This window comes from Zootoca vivipara, chromosome 10, assembly GCF_963506605.1.
Source record: "Zootoca vivipara chromosome 10, rZooViv1.1, whole genome shotgun sequence".
NCBI classification, from domain to species: Eukaryota; Metazoa; Chordata; class Lepidosauria; order Squamata; family Lacertidae; genus Zootoca; species Zootoca vivipara.
This window is the reverse complement of record NC_083285.1, coordinates 779,394-800,029: the sequence shown is the minus strand read 5'-3', so window position 1 is coordinate 800,029 and position 20,636 is coordinate 779,394. Positions and strand designations below refer to the sequence as shown.

The following is a 20,636-nucleotide window of genomic DNA, read 5'->3' as shown; positions in this document are numbered from 1 at the left end:
TGTTGCCAGGGGATGGCCAGGTAAGGGGAGGGACTTTCCAGCTCACACAATAGAATTTGAATCTTACCTCCAAGCACCAGTTGCTTCCAGAGCTTCTCCCACCCTCCACACCCTCATTCAAGTTTCTTTTGCAGGTTAACCTTTTTTCCACAGGTACACAGGCGCTGCTATGTCAAGGTCGCTGTTGAAGGGCCGGAAATGAATTTTCCTGCATTGGCAGGTTTAGCCTTTCCCGTAGTAATACGTCACAACTTTGGCGGTTTCAGGCCTTGGGCAGAATTCTTTGGCGACTTTCCTAGAGGGAGGGGCATGAGGCGGAGACCTCACCCCCTTGTGGTATTGGGGGAAGCGTTGACCATACCAATAGGCGTCATCGCTTCCCCCTTCCAGTGGGGCGAACAGGGGGTGGGCTCTCTCTGCTTAGACATTGGTTCTTCAGAGCCAGCCCCAACCCCCATACATGTGGATAACCCCGAAGCCTCCCAGAACCCCGGCCAATTTGAATCCCATAGCACATTGTCTTGCATCTTTATTCCGCTCAGGGGGTCGCTTGGGGGTTTGGGGGACTCTGCCTGTCCACGCAAAAACAAGATTCAGGTAGGTAGCCGTGTTGATCTGACACAGCTGAAATAAATAAATTGTCCAGTAGCACCTTAGAGACCAATTAAGTTTCTTCTGAGTGTAAGCTTTCATGGGCATGCACGAAAAGCTTTTGAAGGACGGCTGTGCTTCAGTTTGCAAATTCTTTCGGAAAGTCTGGATTTTCATCGACTTAGCTTCAAATGAGACCTGAACTGAATTTCTTCCCCCTCTGTAGTGTGAACCCAGGCATGTGATTTCTCTTGCTCCAGACAAACCATAAACCTTAACCAAGGCTCTCTCTATGGTTTACAGCTCAGGATTTGTCTGAAGGAGGTTGGGTTTGGATGGCAGCAGAAAGGCCAGCAGAAGGGCATAGCAGCTGCAATGATCTCTCCAGGAACTCACCTACTTTTGCTTTTGCACAGAATGATGGTTTGGCTTAGATTTAGGAGTGAACTAGCACCGTGAGTGTCTGCAGCTCTTTGTTGTGCTTTTCTGCCCTTTAAGACTGCAGGATGCAAGACAAATTTCAGAATAGATGAAATCTCTTCCATACATTTAAAGTATTTTAACCCTTGTTCTGAGCAGGTTCCTGATTTTGGGTGGAGGGGTATTCCAGATCAGATACGGTGGAGATTTGCAAATAATGGTCCTAACGGAGGAAAAAATACTATGGCTCTGGTTCCTGTTAACACTAATTGTATAGTTTGCTGTCTCATATGGCGGGACTGGAGTTGTTGTTGTTGTTGTTTAGTCGTTCAGTCGTGTCCAACTCTTCGTGACCCCATGGACCAGAGCACGCCAGGCACTCCTGTCTTCCACTGCCTCCCACAGTTTGGTCAGACTCATGTTGGTATCTTTGAGAACACTGTCTAGCCATCTCGTACTCGGTTGTCCCCTTCTCCTTGTGCCCTCAATCTTTCCCAACATCAGGGTCTTTTCTAGGGAGTCTTCTCTTCTCATGAGGTGGCCAAAATACTGGAGCCTTACCGTAGCTTCAGGATCTGTCCTTCCAGTGAGCACTCAGGGCTGATTTCCTTAAGAACGGATAGGTTTGATCTTCTTGCAGTCCATGGGACTCTCAAGAGTCTCCTCCAGCACCAAAATTCAAAAGCATCAATTCTTCGGCAATCAGCCTTCTTTATGGTCCAGCTCTCACTTCCATACATCACTACTGGGGAAACCATAGCTTTAACTATACGGACCTTTGTCGGCAAGGTGATGTCTCTGCTTTTAAAGATGCTGTCTAGGTTTGTCCTTGCTTTTCTCCCGAGAAGCAGGCGTCTTTTAATTTCGTGACTGCTGTCACCATCTGCAGTGATCATGGAGCCCAGGATAGTAAAATCTCTCACTGCCTCCATTTCTTCCCCTTCTACTTGCCAGGAGGTGATGGGATGAGTGGCCATGAACTTGGTTTTTTTGATGTTGAACTTCAGACCATATTTTGCACTCTCCTCTTTCACCCTCATTAAAAGGTTCTTTAATTCCTCACTTTCTGCCATCAAGGTTGCGTCATCTGCATATCTGAGGTTGTTGATATTTCTTCCAGCAATCTTAATTCCAGTTTGGGATTGATCCAGTCCAGCCTTTCGCACAATGAATTCTGCATATAAGTCAAATAAGCAGGGAGACAACATACAACCTTGTTGTACCCCTTTCCCAATTTTGAACCAATCACTTGTTCCATATCCAATTTTAACTGTAGCTTCTTGTCCCACATAGAGATTTCTCAGGAGACAGATGAGGTGATCAGGCACTCCCATTTCTTTAAGAACTTGCCATAGTTTGCTGTGGTCGACACAATCAAAGGCTTTTGCATAGTCAGTGAAGCAGAAGTAGATGTTTTTCTGGAACTCTCTAGCTTTCTCCATAATCCAGCACATGTTTGCAATTTGGTCTCTGGTTCCTCTGCCCCTTCGAAATCCAGCCTGCACTTCTGGGAGTTCTCGGTCCACATACTGCTGAAGCCTGCCTTGTAGAATTTTGAGCATAACCTTGCTAGCGTGTGAAATGAGCGCAATTGTGCGGTAGTTGGAGCATTCTTTGGCACTGCCCCTCTTTGGGATTGGGATGTAGACTGATCTTCTCCAATCCTCTGGCCACTGCTGAGTTTTCCAAACTTGCTGGCATATTGTGTGTAGCACCTTAACAGCATCATCTTCTAAAATTTTAAATAGTTCAGCTGGAATATCATCACTTCCACTGGCCTTGTTATTAGCAGTGCTTTCCAAGGGCCCATTTGACTTCACTCTCCAGGATGTCTGGCTCAAGGTCAGCAACCACACTACCTGAGGTGTACGAGGCCTCCATATCTTTCTGGTCTTATTCCTCTCTGTGTTCTTGCCACCTCTTCTTGATGTCTTCTGCTTCTGTTAGGTCCTTACCACTTTTGTGCTTTATTATGGTAATCTTTGTACGAAATGTTCATAGCTTCTCTGAGTTATTCAAGCCCCTTTGCCATGACAAGGCAGTGATCCACGAAGGAGGGGCTGGAGTTATTGCAGTGCTATTACCAGGCAGATCTGAACTAGAAGTCCAGAGGCCATTTCCAGTCCAATGAATTATCTAGAATCTAGAGACTTCATTCCCACTGCATTGCATGACACAAATATGACCCCCCTAACCTGAAAAGAGAGGAAATGCTATAACATGACTTGAGATGATACTTTTACTTTTCTTCATTTGGCTGCCCACCAAGGAATGTTATTCAACAGCAAACCATGTAGACATAACATCCGGCCCTGATCCTAAAGCCCCTGCTGCTAACACAATGGGAGACTTAATGATAATAATAATACTCATCTGTGATGCAGAGTTTGTTTTCCATCCTGCAGAATGAATTTAAGGTGCATGCTTATTTCATGGGTGGAAAAATTCACCTAGTGTTCACATTCACAGAGGCTAGTACTGGGAATGATGGATGTTTAAAAAATTCAGCCACATGCATTCTTTTTAAAGGCACTATGGTGCTATGGTTTCCATTTACCTTCTGAGAGATCTTCCAGCTTCCAGTCACATTTCCATCAGTTATAAGTTACAGTACTGAACTTCTCCTTTACTGTGCTACAAGCTGGCCCATGATATACTAAGGACTGTGATCAGCAGGGGCCATAGGAAACTCCACCGAGGCAATAACTACACCCCTATTGGAGAGGGATGGAAACATCCCTATTTTCATCGGAGAAATGTTGGAGGGTATGGAGTTATGCAACTCCCGAGCCAAGGAGATAAGTAACTATGCAACCTTTAGAAGACACCTGAAGCAGCTTTGTATAGGGAAGTTTTAAAAAAATGTTTAATGTTCTATTATGTTTTTATATATATTGGAAGCTGCCCAGTCAGATGAGCAGGGTATAAATAATAAAAGGATGGTGGTGGTGGAATAGGATGTCTCTATTTTCCGCAGAGAAATGTTGGAGGCAGCAATGCTGCTGAGTAACAATTGCTGGGAGTCACAAGAGGGGAGAGTGTTGCTCTTGTGCTCTTGTTCTGCTTGCAGTTTCTCATCTGTTCTGCCCCTGTGAGAACAGGACACCGGACTAGATGGGTCATTGACCTGATCCAGCTTGCTATCCTTAGGTTTTTATGTTCCAACCAGCTACCCCATCAGAAAGAGAAAGAGGGAGAGAAGGAGAAACATGTTGATATGTGGGGAAAACTTAAAAGGTGGGTCTCATGAGCAGGTGGAGGTGAAAGATGGCTCAACGGCCTGATGTGTGCAGCTGGTCTTCTCTCTTACATCCGTGTAAGAGGCAGTGGCTGCCCCGATGCATGGTGACTCTTGTGCACAGGTTTGACCCAGGGCAGAGCTAACGTAGAACTGAATAGCTTGAGTAATTCATTATTTCACGTTTAGTCAACTGAATGGCTGAACTAGTGAGATGGGGCATCAAGTTTGTGTGTGCGTATGTGCTCAGAAGCCAGGGAATGAATTCCTGCTGCAGGCCAATGGCTCATTTGCTCTCTTTTTTTAACCTGAATAAAGTGGTTACCATGGAAATGGGCTCTCATGGCATGTTTTTTTTTCACATCTTGAAGTCCAGCAAATCCCACAAGTAAAAGGCAAGACAGGTTTGTTTGTAAGTGGAGAATGGGCAGGGCTGAGGGATAGTGGAGGAAAATATACAACAAATAATTTCTTCGTTTTTTAAAAGAGTTGCAGGAGGTAAATTTAGCTCAGTATTTACTGTCTTCTGAGATACTTTACTCACATTGAGCCTTGTTTCTAAAGGGATTATTCATGAATAAGGATGGGCAGGTCTGTGAATTTAGTTTTGTTACATTTCTGCATCAGATTTTTTTTAACCTTCTCAAAAGTTCATTAGCATTTTAGTGTGCACTTGTCACTCTAATCTTTGTATGCAGGTCAGCCTAATACGTACATTTTGGGATGCAATTTTGCTTAATATAATGAACTTTACTATGTCATATTACTAATACAGTATGAGGATTCTTATGCACACATTCCCCTAATATGCATATTTTTGTACACATGTTTTGGTTGGGGAACTGCATTACAAAATATAGAGAAGCGTAAATTCAGGATCGCTGCATTTCTGTTTGCAGATAGTTTTGGGAAGCCAAATTTTTCCCTTATCCTTGTTCACAAGTAGAAATGCCTAGCCCAAAGCACACCTTCTCCTGGCAGTGTAGCACCGAATGGTGTGCTATGTTTGTGATTGTACTGCATTTTCCACACTTTGCCAGTTGTGGGACTGTGATCTACCCTTTCATTATCACAATCTTGTTGCCATTGGAAAGTACCTATTATTCAGTCAGACTTAGGGGAGAAGCTGAGAAATTGAAACAGTGAGTATATTCACAACTGTGGATGTGAGATGACTGAGTCCATTGCATGCTTTTTAGTATGTCTTAAGATCACACATGGTGCTGGAGGAGACTCTTGAGAGTCCCATGGACTGCAAGAAGATCAAACCTATCCATTCTCAAGGAAATCAGCCCTGAGTGCTCAATGGAAGGACAGATCCTGAAGCTGAGGCTCCAATACTTTGGCCACCTCATGAGAAGAGAAGACTCCTTGGAAAAGACCCTGATGTTGGGAAAGATTGAGGGCACTAGGAGAAGGGGACGACAGAGGACAAGATGGTTGGACAGTGTTCTCGAAGCTACGAACATGAGTTTGACCAAACTGCGGGAGGCAGTGCAAGACAGGAGTGCCTGGCGTGCTATGGCCCATGGGGTCACGAAGAGTCGGACACGACTAAACGACTAAACAACAAGATCACACAGTATTTATTTTCTTTCCTCATTCATTCTTTTGTATTGCCCCGTGACTACCAGATGAAGGCCATCAAGATATAGAAATGATGATTGATGATGATGATGATGATGATGATGATGATTGTAGGGACATTTTTCATGGCTGGTGGCCATTTGCACTGAAATTTGTCGCTTTTCTGCTGCATTTTAAATTGTTATATGGTGCTGAAACGATTACTTGTTTGTACAGTTGTCTGGAGCTGGAGTAAAGCTTTCTAGAATGTTTAAACATCATTTTGTTTTTAATCAGTTAATTTGATCAGTGACCAGCTTTAAATAAAAAGATGTCTCAAGGAAGCTGAGGATTTTAGCATCCCAGACGAAGCTAACAATCTCTTCTGTTGACTGATTTACAAAGATAAATAACCGCAAGTGCCTTTGGTGCTATTTTTAAATCTAGCTATATAAATCAAGAGACAACCAGCAGCTCCACTGAAATCCATGGAAATGTCAGGAAAACAAACGCAGATGTCAGTTTGCAGTGAAGCAGTCAGGATGAGAAAGGACAGGTAGATCTGCGAGCTGTCGGATGATAGCGGATGTTTTTTCCTTCTTTCTCTCTTTGTCTCTCTGTGTGGGAAGGGGGTATTTTGTTTAGAAATGAGGCATGGCATTAGCCGGGGAACTCTATGCAACCTCTGCAAGCTTTCCTCACAGCCCCAGATCAAGATTCACTGAGAAGCTTTTGAAACAGAAGACTCAGCTGTTGCATGTTGACAGGTGAGACGGCAGAGGAAGAATAATTGCCGTACAATCCTCTGCCTGCCAGTCTTGTCCATCTGTACTCCACTCTTCCGACACAGATGGCAAGGTGGCGTTCTCTTGCACAGCTCTAAAATATTCAGTCATGCTCTCTGCGCCTGTGAGGTTTGTGTGTCGGCTTTGTTTCCTCTCTCACCTGATTCTTCTACAGAACGGGGAAAGGGGAAGAATACGAAAGTGACTCAGCCATTGGAAATAATGTTTGGTGGACGGGGAAAGGATGTAATTCAGCTTACAGGGCCACACCACTGTTCACCCAGCCAGGATGCCTTTTGCAGACCTTGTGTGCTGCAACTAAGCAATGCCATTCCAAACACTCTCAGGTATTTGCACAGTGCTTGCCGCTTGGAACACCTCGAAACCGAGATATTTCAAGTATGGTTGTCACCCAGTAACAGAAAATGGAGTGAATTACATACATACATACATCTTGTTCTGAAATCACCCTCTAGATAACAGCCACCAACTCATAGGGCTCCCATGACCTCTTTTTTCCTTCATATCTTAGTGCAGGCATCCCCAAACTGCGGCCCTCCAGATGTTTTGGCCTACAACTCCCATGATCCCTAGCTAACAGGACCAGTGGTCAGGGATGATGGGGATTGTAGTCCAAAACATCTGGAGGGCCGAAATTTGGGGATGCCTGTCTTAGTGAGTCTAGTATAGGGGGGGCTGAGACTCATCCTCATTGAGTACTTTCTTGACTTTATGGCCTGACCTCATTCTCCCTTACTCATCCCTCAAGAGCTGTTCTTGTAAGGAGTTCACTTTCCTGGCTCACCCCGGATCATTGTAACCCAGAAAGAGTTCCCTGGCAGTTCCTATTGATGGAATCCTTACTTTACTTTCCCAATCCGTGCTGCTTCTGTGGTTGTTCTCCCCCCAGTCCTATTCCTCTCTTTCACTTGAGCAGGCCAATGAGGGAAGAGCATCCTACACAGCTCTGCAGATAAAAGCTCTAGCTGTGCCAAGCCTCTGACAAGTCCTAGATGCAATCCATAATAATAATAATAATAATAATAATAATAATAATAATAATGTTGTGTGCATGGTTGTCACGCTAGACAAAAAGAAAACTACTGGAGCAAAGTCCTTCCCTGAGCTCCATGGCTGAATGAGCTTTCAAGTTGCAAACTCCCTGTTCCTAGCGTGACACTTTACTTGAACCACTGGCTCTGTTTACAGGGACCTATCGCACCCCCACCCCCACCTCTTGTGTTGGACCTCTGTCGGTGTGGGCTGTGCCATTCAGCTCATGTGGGGAGGTGCACCTTTCTGCAAGGTGTTCCCAAGTGCAGCTACTTGACTGCTCCATGGAAGTGCAGGAGAGCTATGTGCCTCTGTCATACATGAAGCATCACCCATCAGTTGCTTCAGATGTCAGGCAGGTGAGAAATGCTTTTAAGCCGATCATTAAAATAAAGGACACCAAAAAGGAGTGCATGACTGGTACAGAGGGATACACAGCTTGTGCCGAACACTGACCGCATACCCATCAATTCTGGGTTCTCGCTTCTTGGTCAAGTTAGTTTGTGGTGGGATGTCAGGACCTGCCTGCTATTTCACTAGACAGACAAGGTTTTCCTCCTTCCTTCTCCTAATGCTTGTTAAGCAGCCTGACCAGGCCCCTGGGAGCCAAGGGAGGTGGGGCTGGGCCAACCTGAGCTGTTTACAGTAAGTATGCCTGGAGGTAAGATTCACAGACACACGTCTTGAGTTTTTTAAAAGCTCCTCCTGATTATATGAGGTTTCAGGAGCAAACAAAGGGGAAATGTGTATTCTCCCCACCCCAGCCTCAAACCTCCCTCCACCCTTGTAAGTCCCCAGCAAGGGTTTGTTTCAGGCTGGCTGGAGACCTAACCAGGTACGTTCCTGCAAGGGGCTGGGGATGTGCTGCAACATTCGGCTGCAGCGCTCCCACTTGTCACAGTCCAATTCTAAAAGGCTGAACAAATCCATAACATGCTTCATCTTTGTTCTCCAGCTGTGACATTACCTTGTAACCAATTTTCAATTGTTTGGACATGCACTTTTTATGGACAGGCATCAAATAGCTGTCAAGTACTACAATTCTACGATTCTGTGAATTTGTCCAATTTGTCTGCATTCAAACATATTGCTGGTCAAAGACTTTCATTGGCTGGCTGTTGTCCATTCATAAAGGTGTATGTCATCTCTTGGTTTTAGGATGAAAGGCATGGGTTACTATGGCTTATTATTATGGGTCTTAGCAACTGTTAGGCTTGCCATATGTATTGACTGTCAGTGGATGAATATGAACCATGAAAGTAAGTTTACCAAAGTTACTCGTCCATCCATATACACAGACCTCTGCTGTTTATTTGTGCCAAAAGAGGAGCCAAGTTGTGTAAAACTTTAGTACCTGGTTGCCTGGAGATGTTGTATACAATGCTTGTACGTGAATGTTTAAAAGCCTGACCTATGGGGGTATATATTTTATAAGACTGGATTATTATTATATAGCCAGTGAAAAATCCAATGAGCCTCTTTTAATCTTTGTTATTGCATAGAGATGTAATATACAAACTTGCTTTCCTGTGGACTTTCACTCCTGCACGTGTGTCTTCAAAAACAGTGGAACTTGTGCACGGATAAGAAGGCACAGGGTTAGATCACCGTCACAACTACAACCAATTCATCGCCAAAGCTGCAGACAGTGTCAAATGTTGTCAACATGTCAGATCAATAGATCTCATCATTGCAGACTGCCCTGAAGACTGCCCTGTGCTGTGAAATATCGATTACTTAGCAGGTCCAAATCAAATGGCAAAAATGATCTATAATAAATTACCAAAGCTAGTTAATCCAACACCTCAATCTCCTTATTATGCAGCCTGCTTTGTTGAATGATCCATGCTCTCATTTGCCAGGACAAAAAATTGCTCCCTAGTGAGACACTAGACAGAAATACCTTAGCCACAGTATTTGTGGGCAGAATAGTAAAAACAAGCTACAACAAACAGACGCATTCATTGCACTGTTGGGGCATAGGATGTGCCTGGGAAAAGAGGAGCTGGGGAGAGCGGGGGGGGGGGCAATTGCAGTGATTCTTTGAGCAGGTAAACAGACATTTCCTTGGATTTGGCAACTGACCGTGATGTAGAGAAGCTCAGGGCGTAAGGTGGTTGTGCTGGGGTACTCCCATTTATTGCCATACAAGCTATTTTTACTGAATCACAAACCACTCAAGAATAGAGATGGTGACAATGTTTTTCCAAATCAGGCTCAGAAATGAACCGTGGCAAGGTTCCTAAACCCTTACCCCCGCAAAAAAGAGCGGAGTGCTTTTTACTATTACTGAACATCTGATCCCATTCAGATTGAAATTTGAGTGCGGGATAAATCCCCAGCTTCCCTTCTGCCCATCTTCCTCAACTACAAGCAACAATGTCGGGGTCAGATGCTTTCCCGTTCCAGCAACATTTTTGTAGTGCCCTCACCAGAGGAGTGTTGTTAATCATTTTACCTGTAAAGTTGACTTTCAGCAGGTAGTCTTTGTAGAGCTTCTTGCCATCCAAATGCTTCATGGCATCACAGAGTTTGGTTGTGTTTGGACACATGGTCCGTTGCATTTTATGCAGGGCGTGCGCCATTGCATATACCGCGTTCACCACAAACATGATCTTGGACTCTTGTTCGTAGTTGGAACTGTTGATAGATAAATGCTTGTCACACGTTTTTCTGTGTGGTTTCCTGTTCTGAAGGCTGCACTGAAATTTCTGCTCCCAAAAGTCCTTGAACCAGGGGTTGCGATGGTTAGTGTAAGGGGTGAGGCTTTGGAAGTGCCGATCGAATTCTTTAACTGGATGAGAAGCAAGCTCGAGAGTTATTGCGCCGTAGGCGACATGCTCATTGCCCTTCACAACGCTTTCCTGTGCTCCCCACCCGTCACTGGCCACCCACGTGAAGGAAACGTTGAATCGGTTGGCTGCAGCAATGAGCTCCCGCGAGTCATCGCTGCGCATGAAGAGGACGACCACCTTGGCATTGGGTTTCTGGAGCAGCTCTCTGATGACGCTGTCATAGGACTTCCGAATATTGGAGCGGCCAACCTTCTCGGAGGTGGCAATGCATATATTTCGGAGGCGTGCCTCTTGCTCAAATGCTTCAATGCCCGTTTCGCCATAGTCTCCTTCGGAAGCGACGGTTGACACATAAGTCCAGTTAAAGAACCGTAGGATCTCAGCCATTGCTTTGGCTTGATAGAAGTCAGGGGGCACGGTCCGTGCAAAGTAGTCATAGCGAGACTTGTCACTCAGCTTGGCACTGGTCGAGGCATAGCTTATCTGAGGAATCTGGAAAAGCCGGAGCAAGTTTGCAACCTAGGAAGAAGAACAGACATATTAGCCCATAAGACCCCATTGCAGCCATGAGCAGGGGGCAGATCCAGAGCATTCGTTTAAAGCACATTCAACATACACTTAAAGTCCACGACTTCCTCCCTAAATCCTGGGAACCTCACAAAGCTACGATTTCTGGCATTCTTAACAAACTACAGCTCCAAGGTTTAGTTTGGGGAAGTCACACACTTTGAATATTGAATGTGCTTTAAATATATAGGGTGGATCTGCCCCCACATGGCAGATGATGACAGTTTTACACAGATTGGTTTCAGATGTAGTAGAGGGAATATATGATGAAAATCTCTCCTTGCAGGGTTTGGGGTGTCCCCCCCCCAGGAAATATATATTTTTAAATGGTATCTGCTACCTGTTTTCTAAAACAATATATCCTAGGATTCTGCCACCACATTCTGATGTAGATGTCGGCCAGGTTTGAATGTACAAAGCAGCTAGCTCCATGGAAGTTTATTATGTTTGAGGGCACCTGAAAGGTTACTTTCTAGAGTTTTATCTGTGCTGGCTTTTTCCTGCAGGCAAATCAGCTACTCAAACTTACTATCATCAAGTGAGCAACATTTTTGACATTTTATCCAAGAAGCTGTAAAGAGGTAGTCTGAGAAGTCACCGAGTTATTTACTCAGGCCCCAGTCAATAGATATTAAAATTATACAGTGCATTCATGGAAATTTGAGAGCTAAATCTGTTAATTGCATCACTGGGATATCCTAAGAAGATTTTATTGCATTTGCTTAAAACAGATTCTCTAACCACATTGGTGCCTGCAGGGAAAAAGAAAAAAAGAAAAAATAACGCTGAAAAATGAAACTGTGCCTGTTCAGAGTTATTGCCTGCCAGCCATCTTGGATATTAAACTGTAAAAATCTAGCTAAATATTCATTATCTGCTATTATAGCACCCCAGGAAGGCAGTGCCTTAAAGCCTCTTATGACTTGATTAGCAAAGCAGAACAGTCAGAGCGGAGGCACTTTCCTTCCAAAGGAGGCCCCTGATTTGCACCTTGTTTATGCCAACTTTACAGCATTGCCAATCTGCGGAGGAACATGGACGGTATACCCCCCCATGCCCTCCTGCCACGGACATAGCCCTGTATTTTGCAAAGACTGCAGGTGGCGCTGTGGGTTAAACCACAGAGCCTAGGGCTTGCTGATCAGAAGGTCAGCGCTTCGAATCCCTGCGACGGGATGAGCTCCCGTTGCTTGGTCCCAGCTCCTGCCAACCTAGCAGTTCGAAAGCACATCAAAGTGCAAGTAGATAAATAGGGACTGCTACAGTGGGAAGGTAAACACTGTTTCCGTGTGCTGCTCTGGTTCGCCAGAAGCGGCTTTGTCATGCTGGCCATATGACCTGGAAGCTATACGCCGGCTCCCTCGGCCAATAATGCGAGATGAGCGCACAACCCCAGAGTCGGTCACGACTGGACCTAATGGTTAGGGTACCTTTACCTTTACCGTGCTCTCAGACAACCTGCAGGTTCTGCCCACAGGGAGGGGGCCTGCAGTAACATGTGGATGATTCCCTGCTCTGGCCTTGGCTTCTCTGGCACTGGACAATTTCCACCTTTAAACCCTCTAAAATCAAACTTGGTCAGGTCATGTAGCAGTTGCTCTAATTTTATTTGTGAAAGTGTTCTCAGATGCCTAGGGAACCCTGACCATTTCCATGCTGTCCTCTGTATGTAGCGCTCATGGGCAGATCCTGGACCCCGGCAGCCACACATCACAGGGGCTTCCTGGAGGGGATCTGCTAAGAACATCTGCTCAGGCACAGGCTCTCCCATGTGATTGGGACCCCAGTTGTGGATGGAGGGATTCCTGGTGACATGGATAGCTGACCTGCTGTTCACCCGGATATCAAATGCTTTCTTCTGCTCTGGAGGCTGGGCCCGAACCAATGGCTCCAAGTTAAAAGAAATGAGATTCTGACTAAACATCAGGGAGAGCTTTCTGACAGTCAGCGCTGCTCAACAGTGGAACGATCTCCCTTGGGAGGTGGTGGATTCTCCTTCCTTGGAGGTTTTTAAGCAGAGGTTGGGTGGCCATCTGTTGTGTATGATCTAGTTGAGATTCCTGCATTGCAGGGGGTTGGACGAGATGACCCTCAAGGTCTCTTCCAACTCTACAATTCTATGAAAGTGTAGATGTTAAAAGAGCAGGCCCAGCAGAGCACATGACATCAGGGAGAAAGGGGGGGGGGAGAGGGGTTCTACCTGGACCAGCTCAGTCTGAACATTTGTCTGCTGTTTGTTCTCTCCCCCAGGAATTTGGTGATTTAAGTCACACATCTTGCCTGAGGCTTGGTTCTCTGGCATAAGTTGAAGGATGAAAAGAAAGGGCGCTCAGGTGGTGGATCACAGCCTGGGCAGAACCTGGAGGATATGCCCAAAGATCCCTGCCGGTCATGTCCAACCCCATCCCTGACAGATGGCCATCCAACCTCTGCTTAAAGACCTCCAAGGAAGGAGCATTCCCCCCTCCCCCGAGGGAGACCTTTCCACTGTCCAACAGCTCTTCACAATACTTCTGAACTGCTCTCCATCCAAGGGCTATCCAAGCCGTGTCTGGCGGTTCAGGTAACATACTGTGACCAAGAGCTATGTCTGTACTGTCAAACAGCTCTTGCCATTAGAATGTTATTTCTGTTGGTGCCTTCACCATTGTTCTCTAATCTGGTGCTCTCTGGATGGTTTGGATTACAACTCCCGGCATCTTTGAACATTGGTAATGTCAGCTAGGGCGGCTGGGAGGTTCAAACCTCTGGAGAGCACCAAGTTGGGAAAGTGTACTTCAGACTATGTCTTTGGCCGTTTCTTGATACCCTATATGCTGGTTTCATTTGGAGCCAGGCTCTGATTATGGAGCCAGAAGGGCTGGCTGGCTGGCTGTGTCCTGTGGTGTCCAGCTTTTATGGAGCTGTTGAGTCTATAGAACTGAGAAGCGATACTGTTTATATGACCAATTAGACCTCAGAATACTGGAATACCTTCTAAGGTGGTGGAGATGCCTACATGGTTGGATAGTTAGAAGATACTGAAAAGTGTGAACTATATTAATCAAATCCTATTTAGAAATTGTTACTAAACCAGACTGGGAGAATCCAAATTGCATCCAAAATGAAATGACATGAAAAATCTGGAAGGAAAGCACAGCTAATTAAATGGAATTACATTAGAAGAGCTCAGGAATGAGGGATGCATGAGAAGAATGATATTCTTCCTTCTCTAGCAAAGCTAAATTCACACAGTGCTATTCCTCCACTGGTCTTTCTAGGCAAACTGTTGCTGCCATCTCTCTTTCAAATTCACATGATTTTAATTGGCTCCAGATTATGCTCTTTAGATTTTTTTTTTTACTATTGACTGTGTTTGTCAAGATGCTCATTGCTTATTTACCTTTTTGGGGGGTGGGGGAGATGATGAGGGAAGCAAGAATCTGGCAGGGGAAGGAAAGGATGGGACTGACAGCTGTCCAGACAGAATTTGCAGGGCATTGTAAATATTGCTGCCAATTACAACAAAGGCAGAAACGGAGGTGCTCCTTGTTGGAATAGCTCAGCTCAGCACACATTATCACTCTGCTTTCACAATGTTTCTCATGAAACATGCAGTGAGGGTGAGCTATGAACCTGTGGAGCCTTCCTCCTGATTTTCATAAGGATATTCAAGAGAAGGTGGCTTCAAACTTACTTCACGCACCGCCCATATTTAAGCAATATGATGCCCCTGATTCCCTTTGTTCTCTTTGACAGGCAGTTTTGGAACAATGATGGTGACGGATTAATGAAAGCAAGCCACCCCCACCCTCAACAGAACACGAAATGAGAGAGTGAATGGCTTAATGGGAGAGCTTCTGTTCTGCACACAGAAAGACCCTGCTTCAGCCGGCAGTTAAAGGATTTTAACAATACAAGGAGGAAGGCTTTCTTTGCCTGAGACCTTGGAGAGTGTTGGCTAGATAGACCACTGACCTAGCTCAGGGCAAGTCAATTTCATACATTCCATTTGCGGCAGAGAAGCAGGGAGTTCTTCGGATGTGCATACACCTAAAACTTCCAATGTGTGGAAGTGTGAGGTTTTGATGTGAGGGTACATCCCTGGGAGAACCCCCTGTGGAAGCCTCAGAAGAGGATCAGAGCCAGGGGAGAAGAGGTGGGGCGTGGAAGACAGGTCAGGGGATGAAATGGTGGGGTGCTGACAGGTGAAAGAGCACAGGGAGCACAGCCCCCCCTCCACCCAATGGAGTTTAAGATTGCAGGGGAAAGAGCCAGGCGGGGGAGGAGACAGGTGGAAGTGGGAGGCTCAGATGGTCAGTTCTGGCAACTGCTTTACCAGGGCCATTCTTACCCATAGGATTTTCTGTTTGAATTCCATTTCCTTGAATAAAGAATCACCTTTATTGCTCATCTCTGAGTCTCAGTGCTGACCTGCAGCTGAACTAGCCCTGACATCCCCTATGTCAGGCATAGGGAACTCTTTTGACTTTGTGCACCCAGTTTGACTGCCCACCTGTCAGTTGCCTGACATCACAGGTGCTTTGAAGTCCTGAACTTGGGACTTCAAAGCACCACAGCAAGCCCATGCATCAGGTGCTGGAGGGAAAGCCACTTCCGCGCCTGCGCCGGAGGTGGGGTTGTGGGCTGCCCGACTGTACTATCGCGTAGGGGCTGCGAGCTCAGCCCCTACGTGATGGCATGTTCCCGCCTGCGTCACCCCCCCTGACCAGCCAATGAGGTTGGTCGGGGCAGGGTCACATCTTTTAAGGGGCTTCGCAGGCGGGAAAAGCTTCCTCTTTCGTCCCCTGTTCGCCAGAGCGAACAATTCATTCCTCTGCCTTTTCTACCCCTTTTTGCTCTCTGCTTTTCTGCTCGCTCTTTCTCACCATTTTTATATAGTCTGGTAGGTTCCAACGCCTAAGCCAATTCCGCTCTACATGCATAATTAATAAAGTTGTGGCCTTAACCACCCAATTAATTAAATCTTAATCCCGGTGTCATGAGTCTTTATTCTGGGGAAGGAGGGCATATTGCCACACAATTGCCTGATCCAGGAGCCTTCAGCTCTAATGCCCATCAACTCTGTCACCTATTGATTTCTAATTTAGGAGTGTCTATTTAAGACTCTTAAACTCTCTTTGGGCATTCAGTGCTCCCTCATGCTGCCATTCTAGGCTTTGCCACCCTACATATTCTGGAAGGTCAATGCCCACAGCAGGAACATGCCATGGTTCAAAATTACGTGGAGCAGCTTCCTGAGTACAACAGGCTCCCTTCTGTTTCCCCTTCAATGCATGGGTGATGGTGGGGCTGGGCATTGAGATACTGTGGACCGGCTGGGCCTAGGCAGCAAGGCCTTGCTCACCCTCAGGCAATTCTCATCATGTGAGGGAACTGAAAGCCCAAATAGAGCTAAAAGGTTCAACAGATATTTACATGTGGAAGGACCATGCCACTAGAGCAGAGATGTACTGTAGCAGAGTGACTAAAAGGGACACATCCGTGGTGGTGCCCGGCATGTGCAACTTCCATTGAGGTGCATCTGGCCCCAACTCTCCATACAGTTTTAGGTGGCTGGTTAGGAAACACCTTTTATGGTTACTGGAGGAGACAGACCTGATTAGACAAAGGAATTCATTCCTGCTGTTCCTATTACCGTGTTTCCCCGAAAACAAGACACTGTCTTATATTTATTTTTCCTCAAGAAGACACACTATGGCTTATTTTCAGGGGATGTCTTATTTTTTATTACGCGTCCAGCCTCGCCTCTTCCTTGGCGCCCACCAGAAAGGCACATATCACTATGTCTTATTTTTGGGGTATGGCTTATATTGCACAAATGCTTAGAAATCCTGTTATGGCTTATTTTGTGGGTATGTCTTATTTTTGGGGAAACAGGGTAGTAACTGTGATTTAAGGATTTGTGCCCCAGATGGGCAGGGTGGTACTACTACTACTACATGCATTGTCCAGTTAAGTTCTTTGTCACCTTGTCCCCAGTTTGAGTTTCAAGTGCTTGAGCAAACTTTCAGATCCACAGCTGTTATTTCTTTTCCAGAAAAAAATCTTTTCAACTGGACCCTAATCCTGCATTCTAGCACTGAGGCCATTTGCTATTGATCTCAGGAGGGTCTGCTTGAGTCAGAAGCTTGTAAACACATATAGCTGGTACAAAGAAACAAAGGCTAGAGACGAACTTAGGAAAGCAGTAAATTGAGTATGGATTTCAAAACCAATAATAGAGAAGGAGGGAAGTCACAGGCTCGGTATTGATTTGTAGAATGTAATGTATGTGCATTAAATGTATTTCTTTTGTTATGGAAAAAATAAAAATATATTGAAAAAAATGCATTATTTGTTACACTTTTATAATTTCAAGTTATGAAGGAGAGCCTGAGCATTTGGAACCGGACAATGTACTACAGTGCTCTGAGCCTTCTGTTAGCCGTGGAAACTTGATGAGATGACCCCAAAGGTCTACATTCCTTAATGCCATTTCTTTGATTCTAAGGTGGGCACTATTATACTGTACAAGTGATTTATGCCAGTTTCACTAGAAGAGGAAACCAATATATTTGTAAGTTTCATTATTCCATATTGCAAGGTCCATGCGCCCTAGACTGAGTCCAAAACTCACAATTCTTTGAGAACAAAAGTCTGCTTACAGCTCCAGAGCACCCAGACATTCTTGGAGAGGAGCAACTTATTCTCCCCAAGCCTCCCTTTGTCTGGAAACAGTTAGAGTCCACCTTGAAGATCTAGCTGAAGTGGGCCCTTCTTTGAGAGTCTTCTCAAATAGCCTGTGTAGGGTGGGGTGAGGGGAAATGGAGCATAGTGCACCCTTATTCTTCCCTGTCAGGCACTACCTCCATGGCTCTCCATGGCGCTCTCCACCAGCAGAATTGTCCCATTTCAATACATCTCTGGGATAGCAGTGTTCCTCCATCACTTCCAGCCTTGGCTCTGTTTACATCTAGCTGTTTATGCGGGAAGGACATCAGAGGGCCTGCAGGTGAGCAGAACTGTGTTGGTTTAAGACTCAATGAATGAGGGCAAATTTAAACACCACAGAGCTGCTTTCCACAGCAACTGGTAACCAGGCAAGCATCGTCTCAGTTAAAGGACATGTTCCAGCCAGGCAAAAGAGCTCAAAGAGCCAAGTGAGTGAGGGGTGTCTCTTGGGGAGAGGACCAAATAGAGAGGCCAGGAGGGTGACATTTGGTCTCCAGGCCAGAGGTGACCCCATACTGAATCAGATCATTGGCCCATCCTTAGCCCAGTATTGCCAACTCTGATTGACAGTGGCTCACCATGTTCTCAAGTGCAGGATTTTTTTTTATCAAGAGTCTGCCTGAGAGCCTGTTAGGGTAAACACAACATCTCACATTGATCCAAGTTTGACTAGAGAAGATATTTCCAAACTGAACTCAGTATTCTTATGTCAAAGTCATCCATAACAGAATTGAACGCAGCTTGGCCCACCACATGCAATGTGAAGGCAATCCCTGGGCTTTTGGAAGGAGAATGCCCTCTCTTCCCACTAGTCCTAATTCTGGCATCAAGCTAGAGAAGGAAAGGAGATGACCTCCTGCTCTTGCCAGTGAACATCATGCTTCAGGGTTATCCTCTGTGGTCAAATGATGATCACCAATATTCATCAGCAAGTCTCTGAAACTCCCTTTCACTCGTGTGGTTTCCCTGCCCTTTTATACCCAAAGCCACACACCACCCATCCTTTGCAGCCCTGGTTATCCAGCAGTCCTCTTCTGCCTGCTAGCTGAGTGCAATTCAGGTGGCTCTGCCTGACAGGAGCTGCTACACTTTCCAGCTCCTTTTGGTGTGAACCTCAGCTGGGTAGCGTGACCCACATGGGCCCATGAGTGTTTCCCCCTTGGATTCCGTAGAGTAGGTAAAAGGACATTGAGATGGATGACTTGTTCTTAAGAGTTAAGATATCTCACCTGTATGGAGACGCTGCTGTAAGAACCTCCAATGACTCCCGCAATGAGTAGTGGGATGTTTTCTTGAATCGCGTATGACCCATCAGGACACATATACTCGGCTTCATCCACTTTAGTCAAAGAAGCCTTGACAAATTCCAGGGACTGTTCTAATGCATACGTGTCCCGGGAGCAAGTGTCCAAAATGTGAACTCCAAGCTTAATTCCTGGGAGCAAGGAGCTGTCTCTGTTGATCTCATCAATTGCAAACAACATTGCCTCCAAACGCTGGATGCCTCGGTCTTCATTGATTCTCCCACATTCTTCGGCTCCACTGCCCTTTTCCTTAATAGGGAACAGACCACCCAAAACCAGGTCTCCTTCAATCTTAATCTCTTTCCTCATAAAGTTGTGGTCACCTAGAGAAAGGAAGCCTCCTTTGGAAAATAAAGCCAGCGCAAGCACATGGAGCTTTGCAAACATCTTTGTTGGTCCTGTTCTGACAGCTCTAAGAAGCATCTGTAGGGGTGCTAGTGACCTTCATTCCTTCCAGCGCATCGTGTGGCAATATGAAATGCCATCCCATGGGCGAGGGAGGCACAAGCTGGCCAGATCTTCCATCAAGTCTCTAGAGAAATGAAAAATGGTTAGAAAAGCCTAAAATAAGACTCATGATGGCTTTCCCCCACTGAACACATACTGATCTGGTCCTTAAGGTTTCAGAGGACTCTGAAAACATGTTCTGTGGTGTAGGAGTAACCATGCACCCAAGCCCTTCATCTCACAGCTCCTGAACATGTGGCACGAGGGCTTTGCAGAGATAGCCAAGTTCACATAACTCTTCCCACTCAAAAAAAAAAAAAAAGCACATGGGGGCAGGCAGTGATGTGATGAGTGTAGGCGATGATTGTGCACACAATGATACATGTGAATCTCTTGCATTTTATGAAATGGGCCTCTGTCCTTATGTCACAATGCAATGAGAGTGATCTGTTAGCACAAAGAAGATTTAGCTATGGAAAAGGAGAGCTCAGGAAAAATAAAAGCCCCCTGTACCCGAATACTGGGCAGTACAAATGTGATGCACATGGACCAATATACGCTGACTAACCAATGACCAGAGTTGCCAGGTCTGACAGTTTCAACCACATGTTAGTGTGGCATCAATCAAGACACCTGCTTTACCCTTCCTGGCTACATAACTGGGTAAGTGCCTTTCTGGTTCACTGTTCTGCCTGGGCACATAAACATGGGTGTAGGGAAGGGAAGAGTGGGTTCATTGTCCTTGTCACAAATCCTACTCTTGTTCCTCTTCAGAATCCCCATAGTTTGCCCAAAGACACTCTTCAACCATGCTCTCCAAGGAAAAACCCCACATAGACACCATATATTGCTGAAATTAGGGGTGGCTAACCTTTTTGGGGCCTAGGGCTGAAATTAGGGGTGGCTAGCCTTTTTAGGGGTGAGCACTTTGATCAACATGCCAGCGATAGGCAGGCCTGTACAGATCTGCCCTGCACCTCAGACAAGCTCTGTATGGGCCTGGTGGTCTCTCTCTCTCTCTCTCTCTCTCTCTCTCTCTCTCTCTCTCTCTCTCTCTCTCTCTCTCACACACACACACACACACACACACACACACACACACACACACACAGAGCTGAGGAAGGAGGATCAGCTGAGAACTAGGGAGCAGTTGACT

The 20,636-nt window shown here is 45.7% G+C and overlaps 1 protein-coding gene across 1 annotated transcript in view; it reads right to left on the bottom strand.

Moving 5' to 3' along the window:
- GRM3 (glutamate metabotropic receptor 3) overlaps positions 1-19,474 on the bottom strand; it is a 32,908-nt gene extending 13,434 nt beyond the window's left edge. Inside the window, exons 1-2 of the mRNA XM_035127582.2 lie at positions 18,959-19,474; positions 10,112-10,967 (exon numbers count right to left, since the gene is read on the bottom strand). Of these exons, the coding sequence (XP_034983473.2) occupies positions 10,112-10,967; positions 18,959-19,456 (1,354 nt within the window). The 5' untranslated portion in view covers positions 19,457-19,474. The remainder of the gene's footprint in view (positions 1-10,111; positions 10,968-18,958) is intronic.
- Positions 19,475-20,636: the final 1,162 nt, after the last annotated feature.